We start from the raw sequence: 14,166 nt of genomic DNA on the forward strand, positions 1-14,166 counted from the left end.
AAAGACTTACATCCAAATACCTAGTAAAGTTATGTAGGGACAAAGGAGGAGGACAAAGGGACAAGAAGATGAACGCAATCTTTTGGGTTAGTGAGTATCAAAGCAGTCATGGACCACCATGTCAAGAGCAAGAGGAAGCAGCCATACTTTATCCCATTGTTCTGTCTACTCTCTCTCATGCTAAGATTCACATTACATTAATTAATGTATTAATTAATTAATTAATGGAGAGGAAAATAATCCGTATCCATATAAAACAGTTCAAGGGCAAATTATAAAAAATGACTTCTTGGTTCTCTTCTATACAACTATAGAAAGCACACTGGCCTGTTCTCATTTTCCTGTATTTCAATAAATTTTTCTGATACTATGTCTTTACAAAGGACATCAATGGCTTAGTGTAACTCAACATCCAGTGTGTGTCTTTTACCAGCTTTCTTTAGGAATAGATTATAACTAGAAAATAAAACTCGTACAAAAAATTATTAGTAGTAAAATCTTTAACATTTTAATTATAATACAATGGATATCAAAAAGGAAACCCAATGATTCAACAGAAAAATGATCAAGTTTATGGAAAAACTACCAATAAGTATATAAAAAAATGCTCAACCTTACTAGTAAGTAAATAAATGTTGATTAGAACAATGAAATACTATTTTTGACCAACTACACTGACAATAAGGAAAAAGGCTGCTCAAGTCCAACAGTGATAAGGATATGAGGAAATGAGAATTCTCATAAAATGTTGCTGGGAGGGTAAGTCAGAACAACCTTTGTCAAAGGCAATTTGAAAGTCTCTATCATGTGGTACACCTACCTCATTCATAATCTCTCTGCTATTGAGTAAAAAATGAAGCTTTACTAAAGCTTTGAAAATATACACTGTTCTAAAATCCTAATGTGTTGAAGTCCTTATAAAGAGAAAACTTAAAGGTCCATCAGAGGTCAATCTAAAGGAAGATACAGTAAAGAATGACCTTACCTTAAATCAACATATTTGATATGGCTCATCCTGTTCAGCACCCCTAGGTTTAGGACTTCCAGTTGATTTCCTGCCATAACCACTTTATCCAACATAGTGAGTTTCTCATAAACCTCAGGAACTTGACTAAAGTTGTTGAAGGAAATTCCCAGGGAGGAAAGTTGCTGCAGATTTCCCAATTCTTCAGGTAAAGTAGTCAGAAAGTTGCCATCAAGACAGAGGGTTTGAAGACTGAAAGAAGAAAACAAAACAAGACTACTTTATGAAGGGTTTTAACTGGAATAGATAAAACAAGAATTCTGGATTCTGATTTATGTTACTAATTTATTATGAATCTGATAATGATAAAACGTCCTAAATCCTAAGTCTGTCTATGGTGAGTTAATAAGATGACTTATACGTAACTGACCTAGATGGTCTCTCCAATATCAAAAATATTCAGAGCCTCTGCTGTTGAAACTGAGGGACTAGTCACTGCTGTAGGCAAGTAACCGCTGCTCACTAGAATCCTCATAATTACATGATTTATTTCACTACAAGAGCTCATACTACCTTCATTCCAAATGCCAGACAAGTTCCTAATTCTGCAAGGGAAAAGATGAACCTAATAAAAGTCAGATACTTACTTTAGTAGATTGCCAATCTGACTTGGCAGGTCGTGAAATCCATTACAGGATAGGTTGAGCTCAGTCAGGGTAGAAATTTCACATAACAACACAGGAAACAATCCAAGTTTATTGTGGGACAAGTTCAGGCCCTTCAGCTGAGAAAACCTAAAAGGCAAAGGCACAGATTATACTATTGAATAAAAAAGCAATCTATTTTAAGTGTCCATCATAGAATTTGTTCCACAAATATTTATTGAGCATTCACTAGGTGCCAAATATTTTGCACGGCACAGATGCTAAGATAACTAATACCCGGTCTGTGCTATGAAGGAAACCAGGTCTAATGCGATAGGAGTTCTCCTCTCCTTTCCCTAAAAAGGCAGAAAATCTTAAGGGGTAAAGGGGCACATATATATGGTGACAAATAATAATGTACAACTTAAATTTCACAATGTTATAAACTATTATGACCACAATAAAATAAATATTTTAAAAAAGGGGGCAGAAAATCTTGAAGAAAAGCTCATGCTTGTATAATTATTTGGTATCAAGTCATACTTGATATGCTTGAAATCTTTTCCTTTATTAACTTTCTACATGCAATACACAAAAGCCTTGCAACAGTTAATCAACTCATGGACACAGGAATAACTAACAAACCCCATTACAAGCAACTTCTTTTTTCATATTGAAATTATGTAGCTCAAACATCACTTGAAATGAATGGGCCAGTTAGAGCTTAAAAATATGTATGTGATATGGAGTTTTACTGTAATGTGATCTGATAGACAACATGAAATAATAATTTTTAGTGCTTCTATTTTGTTTGTAGAAGTAAAAGTATCTATACTGTCTTACCCAGAGATAACGTCATCATAGATTGGATCTATAGGAGTCCTCTGGTAATTCTACTTAGGAGTAGTATACTTCATTATTATACTAGTGCAAGATGGTAAAGCTGAGGTGGTGTTCTCCATGATGATGATCTTTATCACCTGCTTCTAGATTTGAATCCTTGGTATCTCACTCTAATGCTCCTCTTCCAAATCTTCAACTTTTGATTTTCAGTTGTCCTGACCTTGAGTACTGACTGTTCCTTTGGCTTGGTGCCTTGACTTCAGGATTCCTAATCCAGCCCTCAAACTAGATCAACCTTATTTTCATAGTGACTCAGAAGGAAATGCTAGAAATCCACTTTCTTAAAATTATAGCTTGTTTTTATTTTTACATACCAATGTTATTAAAATAATTATCTGATTACTAAATATAGGCTTTTACTTGAAAAACTTTGTAAAACATATCAGATGAGATAAAAATCATAGCAATTTCTGAAAATGATTCTAGAAATATTAGTTATTAAGGAAGTATGTAAAATGTCATTTCAATCTATATTATCTTTTTAATTACCATGTAATTTGAATGCTTTAATTTCCAGTTTCTCCCCTCCCCAGAAGAAGCCCAGATAATTATTTACACCATATATTTATTCACTTCCGTCCATTTTTAAAGGGAGGAGGGAGATGAGGTGGATGGAGGGTGAAAATAGGGAATATATTCTAACAAAGGAGATGGAAAAATATATGGGTCATAGTCCCTTAGGACTATGAAATGGAGTGAAATGGTTCCTTTAATTAGAAGAGAGAGATTTCACAGCTGACAAAAAGTTCAAGAGTTGGCAGAGATAAAAGCCCTAACCTGGGAGCAGAATTCTTGAAATTAGGCCTATTTCCTTTAAGTCATTTAAGCTTGATACTTTTGATTCAAAAGTTCCCATAGACTGAATCTCTCAATTTACCCTGGTTGTAGATCATGCATCACTCTCAATGACTTACATAAAAAGATTATCCAGATCAATGGCAGTTCCATGTTGCCTCCATAACAGAATATTTGCATCTATATTCCAATTTATGGAGAGGGGCAGGGGAGTGGGAAAATTATGTGAATAAAAAATTTTACTTCCTCTTCAAAATGGAGGGAGAATTTTCGAGTATATATATGATGATAAGCATGCTTCCTTACAGATACAAACCACTAAGATATTGATTACGATTTGGTTTTAACAAGTTAGTCTGGAAACCTATTCTCCACATACTTGTAGAGAGTGTCAAGGCCCCCTGGTCTTTCTAATTGCATGAAGTTGTGTCGCAAGTTGAGGTAGGTGATATCTTGACTGTAGAAGAGATGCTCAGGAACCTCCTCAAGGCTGTAACATGAGAGATCAACAGTACTGATTCGCTGGGACACCACCTGAATAAGGTCAAAGAGAAGAGCCATCTGAGCCAGCACTGAATGTCTCTCACCCAGCATAGGATGGAATGGCATTTATACAAAAAGGCACTGATTAAGAAGATGGGAAAGAAAAAAGGTAATGAGATCCAATTATTCATTTATAAAAACCAGTTAATTTTTACTTTTTTCCCTAAAACCATAGCTACTTGAAAAACACAAAGTATAAGCTGTAAAGTGTAAAAGGTAAAAAAATACAGATCGTAAATACGGCAAATTAACATTTCATGCAAGAAGTAATGTTAAGATGATTCCAAATGACTGCACAAAACTTTGGGAGGCAGTGTGATAGCAAAAGACATGGCTTTTTGTAGCCACACGGCTCTGCTACTTAGTAGTGCAGTTTCTTCATCTGTCATGTGGATAAAATTAAATAACCAAGCACAGAGCACACTGCTTAGCATGCAAAAGGTGCTCAAAAAATATTAACTTCTCTTTATCAGGGCAGAAGAATGGAATAGCCACTTAAAATTGAAACTAGTTTTACTCAGAGCAGATTTTATTACCACCACATTATAAGTACAGAAAATTCAATAAAACTAAAACTAGATTTATATTTCTATAATAGTATGCTAATAAAACATGCATTATGAAGATGGGTCTAAAAAAACAAAATATCACTGGAAAAGTCTTTAATGTTTTCAAGGCATGTCATTATACTGGAACAATCTTTTATGAAACTATTTAGCTCCACAAAAAAAATATGTTAAAATTCTGCAAAAATGGCTAGGAGAACAAGAGAATTTGGAAACTACAATGTAATTTTAGAGCATTTCATCTTTACAGGCTAAAAAAAAACAGAAGTGGTTCATCAAAGCTGTGCTAAATGTATACAGACCAAGAAGCACTAGGCTACAAGTGAGGGAATGGCTCCATCTACCACTGACTACTATGGTGGATGGAATTTGAATCTCACTGTGTCTCAATTCTTTAAAGGCCCTACCCTCCTCACAGAGATGGTATAAAGGTCAATGTACCCAAAAACACTTTTGAAAGCATTTTGTACTATGCAAACATAAATAACAAGTTAAGGATCTGGTGGAATTCCATGATTTCATTCATTATATACTCAGAAAGGTCTAGAGTAATATGCATAAGAATTATAATTTGCTCGCTTGGGAGTAAGTTGTTTCAAATACATTTCTATTGGGCTTCTACATTCTTATCTCCACATCGGGATGTCTGACGGCTTATCACCTTGGATGCTTGCCGTTGCCATCTCTGGTACTCAGCTAACGTCTCAAAGCTGACATGATAGGTTTGAGCTTGGGCTCCAGCTGAACTGAATGCAAGTGAGTACTGCCGTCGCTTCACTTCTTCTACCTGAAGAAGAGGAGGGGAGAAAACCAGAACCAATAAGAAAAAAATCCCAGTTAAAAAGCAAAGGACAATAACAAGACAACTCAATTTTTAAAGATAGGCAAAGGATCTGAAAAGACATTTCTCCAAAGAAGACAGAGAAATGGCCAATAAGCACATGAAATGATGGTTCAACATCATTAGTTATTAGATAAATGCAAATCAAAACCATGAGATACTACATCACATCCACTAGGATGGCTAAAATAAAAAACTCAGATAATAACAAGTGTTGGATAACAAGTATCAGCAAGGGTCTGGAGAAACTGGAACCCTCGTACACTGCTGGTGGGAATGTAAAATGGTGCAGCCACTTTGGAAAACAGTCCGGCAGTTCCTCAAAAGGTTAAACATAAACCCAGCTATTCCATTCCTAGGTATCTACCAAGAGAATGGAAAACATACATTCACACAAAAACTTGTACATGAACTGTAGCAGCAATTCATAATAGCCAAAAAGTGGAAACAACCTAAATGTCCACCAACAGGTAATCATATAAACAAAATGTGGTATATCCAAACATGGAATATTATTCAGTCATAAACAGAAATATTGATTCACCCTACAACATGTATGAACCTTGAAAACATTATGCTAAGTGAAAGCAGCCAGTGACAAAGAACCATATATTATATGATTCCATACACTGTAAATGAAATGTCCAGAATAGGCAAATCTGTAGAGACAGAAAGTAGATTAACAGGTGCCTAGGGCTGGGGAAGGAATGGGGAGATGATGGCTAAGGAGTGTAGGGTTTCTTTTCAGGGTCATGAAAATATTCTAAAATTGATTATGGGAACGGTTGCACAATTCTGTGAATATACTAAAAGCCATTGAATTGTACAATTTAAATGGGTAAATTGTATGGTATATGAATTATATCTTAACAAAGCTGTTTAGAAAAAGCAAAGGAATACTTATTTAACAAGTATGTTGAAGGAGTAGGACTCATAGGGCAGAATCATAAGTAAATTTACTTATTACCCTTTAAATCACAAAATAGTCTCAATTTGATAATTAAGTATTTGTTGAATGAATACATTCTACTGTTCTGGACACAGCAGGGGAAAAAACAACAAAGCCCCTACCCCCAATGGAGTTTATATTTGAGAGGGGACGAACACTCTTAACACCAAAACTGTCACACGATGTAGCATAACACAATGTAATGTATAATGAGTAATATGAATAAAAATAAAACAGGGTAATGACTTAGAGGGGAACAGGGTGGGTGGTATGAATTATGAATAGGGCAGCGAAGGAAGGACACACTGTGGACGTAATATGGGAGCAAAGACCCTAAGGGGGTCAAGGAGCAAGGTGTGGAAACCTCCTGCGGGAGGAGCATTCCTGACACAGCAACAGCAAGTTCAAGTCCCTGTGATGCAAGAATGTGTGCCGTGTTTCAGAACAGGAGTCTCCAGGCTGACATGATAAGAGCCAAAGTTTCCACTTCAAAGGTAAGACTGTTCCAACCCTTTTCCAAAAAACTGGAGCACACTGGAGGTAGCTGCCTGCTTGCAAGGGTGCCCTGGCCTGGTTTTTGGACTCACTTCCTCCCTTACTTACTAGGTGCTGGGCTAGATGCCATCTCTGACCCCCTCCAGGGTTGAAGTGGAGAGGGACAAATTACAGGGAAGATAGAAGCCCAAAAGTTCTTTCTAGACTAGCAGAGTCATAACCTGACTTCACAATCTCTGGGCCTAGTGGATTTTAATGGGGATGCTTTTCCTCAGTGTCCTTTTAAGGGTTCTTTGGATACGCCCCAACCCAATCCAAGCAATGATGGCTTCTCACTTACAGATCCCTTGACCTGGCTAATGCATGCTATTCCAGCAGTTGACCACTCCCTCCTTAGACCCAAAGGAATCCGGTGGTCCACTTACAGCCTGTTCTCTAGTGAAGCCTGTTTGCCACTCCAGGTGGCCCTACTGGACACTTTCTAAGAGAATCCACCCACCCATCCAATGGCTCTCACTCTCTCTCAACCCATCTGGGTCATACACTAACAAACCCAAGGAGTACACAATGATCCCAACATATGAGCTAGGCTTTGCTCTGTCACCAAAGCAGGCAGGTAGCCTATTTCTTGTTCTCAAGACTTCCCGGTCAGAAGGCAGGATACCAGTCCACTACATCCCCCTTCCTACAAGGGACTCATATCAAGCTCCCTTGAGTTCTGTTGAAACCTCTTTCACTAGACTTGAGGAAAAGAGGCAGAAACCTCTCCCCTTCCCATTTGGGGTGGTGGTAGAGATTCACAGCACAAGAACTCTCTTCAAAGAAATTCTCCCCCAACTCCAACAACTCAATTTATATAGCTGTGATGAGGATGAAGTCTTTTTATAGTCATGGAACCACTTACATCTTGGTCTGACATCTCACTTTGATAAGTCATAGCTACTGAATCTTGATGAGTCAGCTGGAAATTTCCAAGTTATACTCATAAATCATTAGGTTTCTGGTGCCAAGTAAAAATTGAGTCAAGTGGCAGAAATATAAAATACTTTAAGCAAAAAAGAATCATAATAAAAAGATCCAATAAAATTAAATAATATCATAACATTCAGTTGTGATGCTCACATGACCATTTTATACTAGTAATAAATCATTGCAATTGAATGAGTCTGTGTTAAAATAAAGGATTTCATTGCAATGAAGAATAGATATTGTTCTAGAATAATCTTTCCTTTTAAATATTTTATTAGGTGACGTTTGACACAGAAAAATAGAGACAGTCATATATCAAATACTGAGACAGGTTTGTAAATCTCCCACTAGAAATTAATTTGTCAACTTTTCTGAGTAATTATGTTAATTTTTGCATTATGTATGTTGATTTTTGCATTACATACGTTGAGACTACACTGTAACATATGTACAACTTTGGAATTATTAAATATTCATGGTGAAATGTTTCTTTCATCATTTTGTAGTGAGCCTCTTTATCTCTACTAATGCTTTTGCACTCAAGTCTTTTTTGGGAGGTAAGTTTTACTGAGGTATAATTTACATTAAGTAAATTTGTGATTTTTTTTTTAATTCACTGATTCTAAGTGGACAATTTGATGAGTTTTTATAAATAATACAGTTGTGTAACCCCATCACCCCCCAAAATTTCCCTTGTGTCCTTTTGCAGTCAATCCCCTCCTCCAAACCCTGGCAACCACTCATCTGTTTTCTATCACTACAGTTTTTTGCCTTTTTTAGAATTTCACATAAATGGAATCATACAATAAATAGACTTTTGTACCTGGCTTCTTGCACTTAGAATAATGCTTCTGAGGTTCATCTTTGTTCTTGCGTGTATCAGCAGTTCATTCCTTTTTACTGCTCAGTAGTACTAAGTTATGTATAATATCCATATCCTTTGTTTATCAATTCACCAGTCAATGAACATTTGGGTTGTTTCTAATTTTTGGCAATTAAGAATATAGCTGCTATGAACATTCACTGAAAGTCTTTGTAAAGATACATGCTCATTTCTCAAACCTAGAAGAATTGCTAGGTCATCTGATAAGCATATGTTTAACTTTATAAGAAACGAAAAAACTGTTTTCCAAAGTGACTGCATTCCCACCCATGATGTATGAGTGTTCCAGTTGCTCCCCATCTTTGCTAAACTTTCAGTCTTTAGATTTAGTCATTCTAGTGGTGTATAGTATCTCACTGTGATTTTAATTTGCATTTCCCTAATGAAATGCAATGATGTCAAGAATCTTTTCATGTATTTATTTGCCATCTGTGTATCTTCTCTAATAAAGGGTCTGTTCAAATCTTTTCCCCGGTTTTTTGCTAGATTATTTTTCTTTCTATCACTGAGTTGTAAAAGTTCTTCATATATTCTGGATATAAGTTCTTTGTCGCATATAAATGTTATGTATGATATTAATATAACCACACCAATTTTCCTTTGGTTGCTAATTGACCAGTATAATTTTTCCATCATTTCACGTTCAACCTTCTCTTTTAAGTTTTAGGTATGTCTTATAAACAGAAAGTAGCAAGATTTTAAATAACAATCTGACAATCACAATTATTGTGATTACTAATATTTTTGGATTTATTTCTATCATTCTAATTTGTGATAATTTACCACACTAATTATTTTGCTCCTTTTTCTCAACTCTTTTACTGCCTTCTTTTAGCATTACAGAATACTTATATTCTCTTTTCCCCTTCGACTTTCACTGATTATCCTTAAAATTTTTTATTCATACTTGACAGTTTTTCTAATAAAGTGTAAAGTTACTTGGTGTTCCTATTCTTTTATTCCAAGACTGCATCATACTTTACTTATAGAACACACCACTACACTTTGAATATTGTTCAGGGTAGTTTGAGCTTTACTAGTTTACATTTATATTTAAAATATAAAAATTTTTAAAACTTTTTACCACCAATATTAAATTTATCACCATATATTATCAATGTCTGCACTCATTGTTTCTTATATTCATTGTTCACAACTTCCCTTTGAATTTACTTTCCTTTGTTGTTTTCTTTCTTTTTTTTTTTTTTTTTGGTGGGGAGATTGTTTTTTGGAAGTACAACCTTTAGTAGTTCTTTCAGTGAGGATGTGTCAGCTCATTAGTCTTTGCTTGTCTGAAAATGTCCTATTTTGCCTTAACTTTTGTAAGATAATTTGGCTGGATATAAAATATAGGTTGATATTTATTTTCTTTCAGCAATTTTGCAAATAGTCTTCTAGCACTTATTGTTGATGAAAAGAAGATGTGTCAGACTGTCAATGCTTTGTAGGTAATCTTTTTCTTTCTGGAAGCTTTTATGATTTGCTCCTTGTCTTTCATATTCTGCAATGGGTCTAAGTGTAGATTTATTTTTATTTATCCTACTTAGTATCTGGTGTACTTTCAATGTGAACACTCATGTTTATCTTACTTCTAGAAAAATTTTAACCATTATTTCTTCAGATATTGCTTCTCTGTTGTCCTCTACTCTCTTCTCTAGAACTCCTATTAGATACACACCAGCACCTTCCTTAGGGGCTCTTTTGTATTTTTTATCTGTGAAATTCTTCAATACATCAGTTTATTACATTCAGCTGTAAAACAGTGGCTTGAAAAAAGAGTGAGTCCAGGACTAGTAGCACAGCTCCATAATGCCATCAGGGACCCAGGCACCTTCTACTTTCCAGACGGCCACACTCAGCATATGCTTGTAGTTCCCAGTCACCTTATGACTGTTCCACCTCCAACACTGAGGGACTGTGTTCCATAAAGGAAAGAAGAATAGGGCAAAGGTTCAAGCCATCTGTCTGTCCCATTTTAAAAGCCTTTCCCAAAAGTTCCACCCGGAAATTTTTGTTTATATCTACTAGCCACCACTAACTACAAGGGAGGTTGGGGAGATACAGTTTTTGGTCTTGGTCATAGCACCACCCTGAACAAAATTTTCTTCTATTAGTGAGGGAAGAGAAAGAATGGACAAGAATTACTTCAATGGAAGGTTCATTTTTTCTTTTTCTTTCTTGCTCTGTTTTCTGCTTCCTCTCCACCAATCTTCCAACCTTGTCCTCACTCACCTTCTCCCTCTGGAGAAATTTTCCTTACTTTCTTCACTCTGTCCTTCGGTCCCCAAGACCAGAACCAGGTCTCATTTTGGTAGTAGTGGGTTCCTGTCCCAGGCTGATACTGGAGTTATACACAGTCATTCATTAAGCCAGTTGGGGCTTGTTCATCTCCTAGTCACAGGCCACATAACTGAGTCCTCCCACCTCTTTAGGACCACAGCTAGGGACAAGCCTTGGTTCCAGTCAGTAGCTAACAACAGTTTTGGGTTTTGGTTTTGGGTTTTTTTTTTCCCCCAGCTTTCTTTCAGAAGCAAAGAGTACCACTTATCTCCTGGCTTTAAGCAATAAACCTGGGCCAGGCACTCCCAGCATGAGCAGAGCACTTTTAGACCCACATACTTATCGCAGCTGAACTCCTGAACTGCCACAACCTTTCAGACCCAGAGCCTTCAGACCTACTCACCAGTTACATTTCCATTCTACATTCCTAAGCCCAGCTTTGTTTTTTTATATACATTTATCTTTTTAATATATGTATTTTATCTATATTGCTGTGTATCTGGATCAGATTGGATATCACAAAGCATGAATTCACAAAGTCATTTTGTCTAGATGTTCTCTTAAACTCAGATTGTTTTAGGATATTCAAGATTCAAAATAAAAGAAATAAAATTATGTATAGCTTCATATAAATATTAACACATCTGTTTCCAGTCATCTGTCATTCTGTTTGACTGACTTGCAACTGACTCCTTTCCTATGATGGGGAATTCTCTAGTACAGATGTAAGAAATGGCAGGTCTCCCTGGCTACTGGATAGGGGCTTATAACCACCCCAGACTCTGAATTTTAGTCTAATGGGGAAAAAGGAGAAACTGGAAAGAATCTATTTTGGTGACGGATGCTGGCAGCTACTTCTAGTTTGCAAAGGCAGCTTCTAGTGGTAGCATCCTGTCCACTCTTGCAATTACCAGTGACAGCATCTAGTGCCTCGCAGTGGAGGCAGGGGTGTCTTCAACAGACAGGTTTTGTAGGAGAATTTGGGGCATGGATAGCCTTTGGACCTCCCAGAGAGTCTGAGACGTAAACAAACCTTATTTATGCTTAAATTAGCCCAAGTTGGTTTCTTCTGTTTAAACCTAAGAACTCTAAAGAACAAACTTTGTGATGTAATCTTTCATAATGCTCACATTGGCTTCTTTGAAAAGATGTGAAAAAAGCTATGAAAAGCATATGTGATTTTTTTTTTAATTAAGATGATCAAAGGAAGAATAATTAATCTTTGGGAGTCTTACCTTTCCCCCAACCAGAGGCAAAATGTGCATCTTTCCAGTTTGACAATCCTTCACTGAGGAAACGATGAGGCAGGTGCCACAGAGGACAACCAGGCGTTCAGCCCACTTATGCAGCTGAGTCTTTCCCTTGCGTACATTATAGATGCCAGACAGAAGGATTCGATCCAGATGATCCATCTGGCATGGTTTTTCTGAAAAGAGAACAGTACTTCATAAGCCCCCATTAAAGTAGTATAAGAACACTGAAAAGCAAAAAGAAAGTATTATGTGTCAACATTCAGCATACTTGTTTATAGATTTAGGTAACCAAGCAATGCAAGTATTACAACATAAGATCTCAGTCCTAAAATGTTATCTATCACTGAAGTTATATAATAGGAGAACCCTGAATTTTGGTCCAGAGAGCAAGATTTTATTTTGGATGCCATTGTTAATCCTTCTTCCAACAGCCATATCTCCCACGTACACAAGGAAAGGCAGTATGGTAGAGTGGTTAAGATCATGGACTCAGGAATCAGAATTCCAACTTGAGTGTGCATCCTGGTTCTGCCACTTACTTTGTTTCCTTGAACTACTTAATCTCACTGAGCTTGACTTTCCTCATTTATACAGTTTGGATCTTAACACTAGCTATCTCCAGGGGGTTCTTATAAAAAATTAAGATAATGAATGTAAAGTATTAAGCATAGTTTTAGGTACAAAAGAAGTATGGAATAAATGACAGCCACTACTGTTGTGATTAGTCTATTCTAGAAAGAAGAAATTAATAACTGTGGGAGTACTCTAGTTCTGTATACAATCCTCCAGCTTTCTGCACTTCGTGAGGAAAAGCTGATGGCTGATATTTCAATCACCTATCCCAATCACGGTGGCAGAATTTGACTTGTGTGTGGGGCAAGAGCTTCTCTTTCTTTTAGCACCCTCCTCCCTATTAGAAATCTCTACATGACTGAGATATCATGAACAAAACAGCACATTATGACAGAAGAGATGTTCTTGGCTAAAGCATTACTAAAAACAGACAAGTAACTGTACACAGAAATGAACAGAAAGAGCAACAGTATGAGGTGGTGCAAACAGCAATAAACCGGTAGTTCAGAAAACCAGATTGTACTCAATATTATTACATAATTGATTATGGAAACTTGGGCATCATGTTGCCCTTTTAACTATGTGTTTCCTACAGATAATATGAGGAAATGAACTAGATTACTTCAAAGCTTTATAACTTTGTATGTTAACACTAGATATATGGGAGAGCCATTTCTCCTATTCTAGGCCAGTCCTTTCATCTATATTCTAAATTCCACCTTCCTCAGGGAGTTTGGTTCCTCTCTATTCTCACTCTTCAACTTCACCCTCCTTATTGTTTCTATCAAAGCTACAAAAGTGCTCAAGATTTCTTTCATTCCCTCTAAGTCTCAGCTGTAGAATTCCTTTAGTTCAGTGGTTCTTCAATTTCTTTACCTGAGAATTACTTTAAAATGCAGAACAACAAGACCCATCTACAGAGAGTCTAATTCAGAGGGCCTGGGATGGAACATAAGAAAATTTTTTTTTCTTCCCTCCCCAAAGCCCCAGTACATGGTTGTATATCCTAGTTGTAAGTCGTTCTAGTTCTTCTACGTGAGCCGCTGCCACAGCATGGCAACTGATAGGTGGGCGGTGTGGTTCCACAACCAGGAAGTGAACCTGGGCAGCCAAAGTGGTGAGCCCCAAACTTTAACCACTAGGCCATCAGGGCTGGCTCAGAAAAATGTATTTTTAACAAGGAGCCCAGGTAATTTAAATGCAGATGGCCCACAAACCATATCTGAGAAACTCTATAAGTTTACCCTTTTGAAGCTCTTTTCTTCTCACTTGTGCTTCTACATTAGCTATCTCTGTTACCTCACCTCCTATTTACTCAATTTACTTCAATCTGGCTTCCATCCCCCAAACTGCACTATTCACATGTTGGTAATGGCCCTCAAATTTCTGTCTCCTGCCCCAATCTTCCCTTAGTTCTGATCTCATACATCCAATTGCCTGCTAGACATGTCCAACAGATGTCTCTGTTCATCTCAAATTTACCGATTCAAAACGAATATCAGACTGGA

At 36.7% G+C, this 14,166-nt stretch overlaps 1 protein-coding gene across 3 annotated transcripts in view; it reads right to left on the minus strand.

Annotated features, from left to right (window-relative positions):
* The window catches only part of PHLPP2 (PH domain and leucine rich repeat protein phosphatase 2), a 69,997-nt gene that overhangs the window by 24,273 nt on the left and 31,558 nt on the right, over window positions 1-14,166 (minus strand). For all 3 annotated transcript variants that reach the window (XM_087419993.1, XM_087419994.1, XM_087419995.1), the window contains 5 exons: window positions 12,068-12,258; window positions 5,077-5,202; window positions 3,686-3,840; window positions 1,612-1,758; window positions 986-1,216 (listed from right to left, as the gene is read on the minus strand). In XM_087419993.1, the coding sequence (XP_087276119.1) occupies window positions 986-1,216; window positions 1,612-1,758; window positions 3,686-3,840; window positions 5,077-5,202; window positions 12,068-12,258 (850 nt within the window). The remainder of the gene's footprint in view (window positions 1-985; window positions 1,217-1,611; window positions 1,759-3,685; window positions 3,841-5,076; window positions 5,203-12,067; window positions 12,259-14,166) is intronic.

This window comes from Ceratotherium simum, chromosome 30 (assembly GCF_057802395.1).
Source record: "Ceratotherium simum simum isolate JZ-2026a chromosome 30, ASM5780239v1, whole genome shotgun sequence".
Classification (NCBI taxonomy): domain Eukaryota; kingdom Metazoa; phylum Chordata; class Mammalia; order Perissodactyla; family Rhinocerotidae; genus Ceratotherium; species Ceratotherium simum.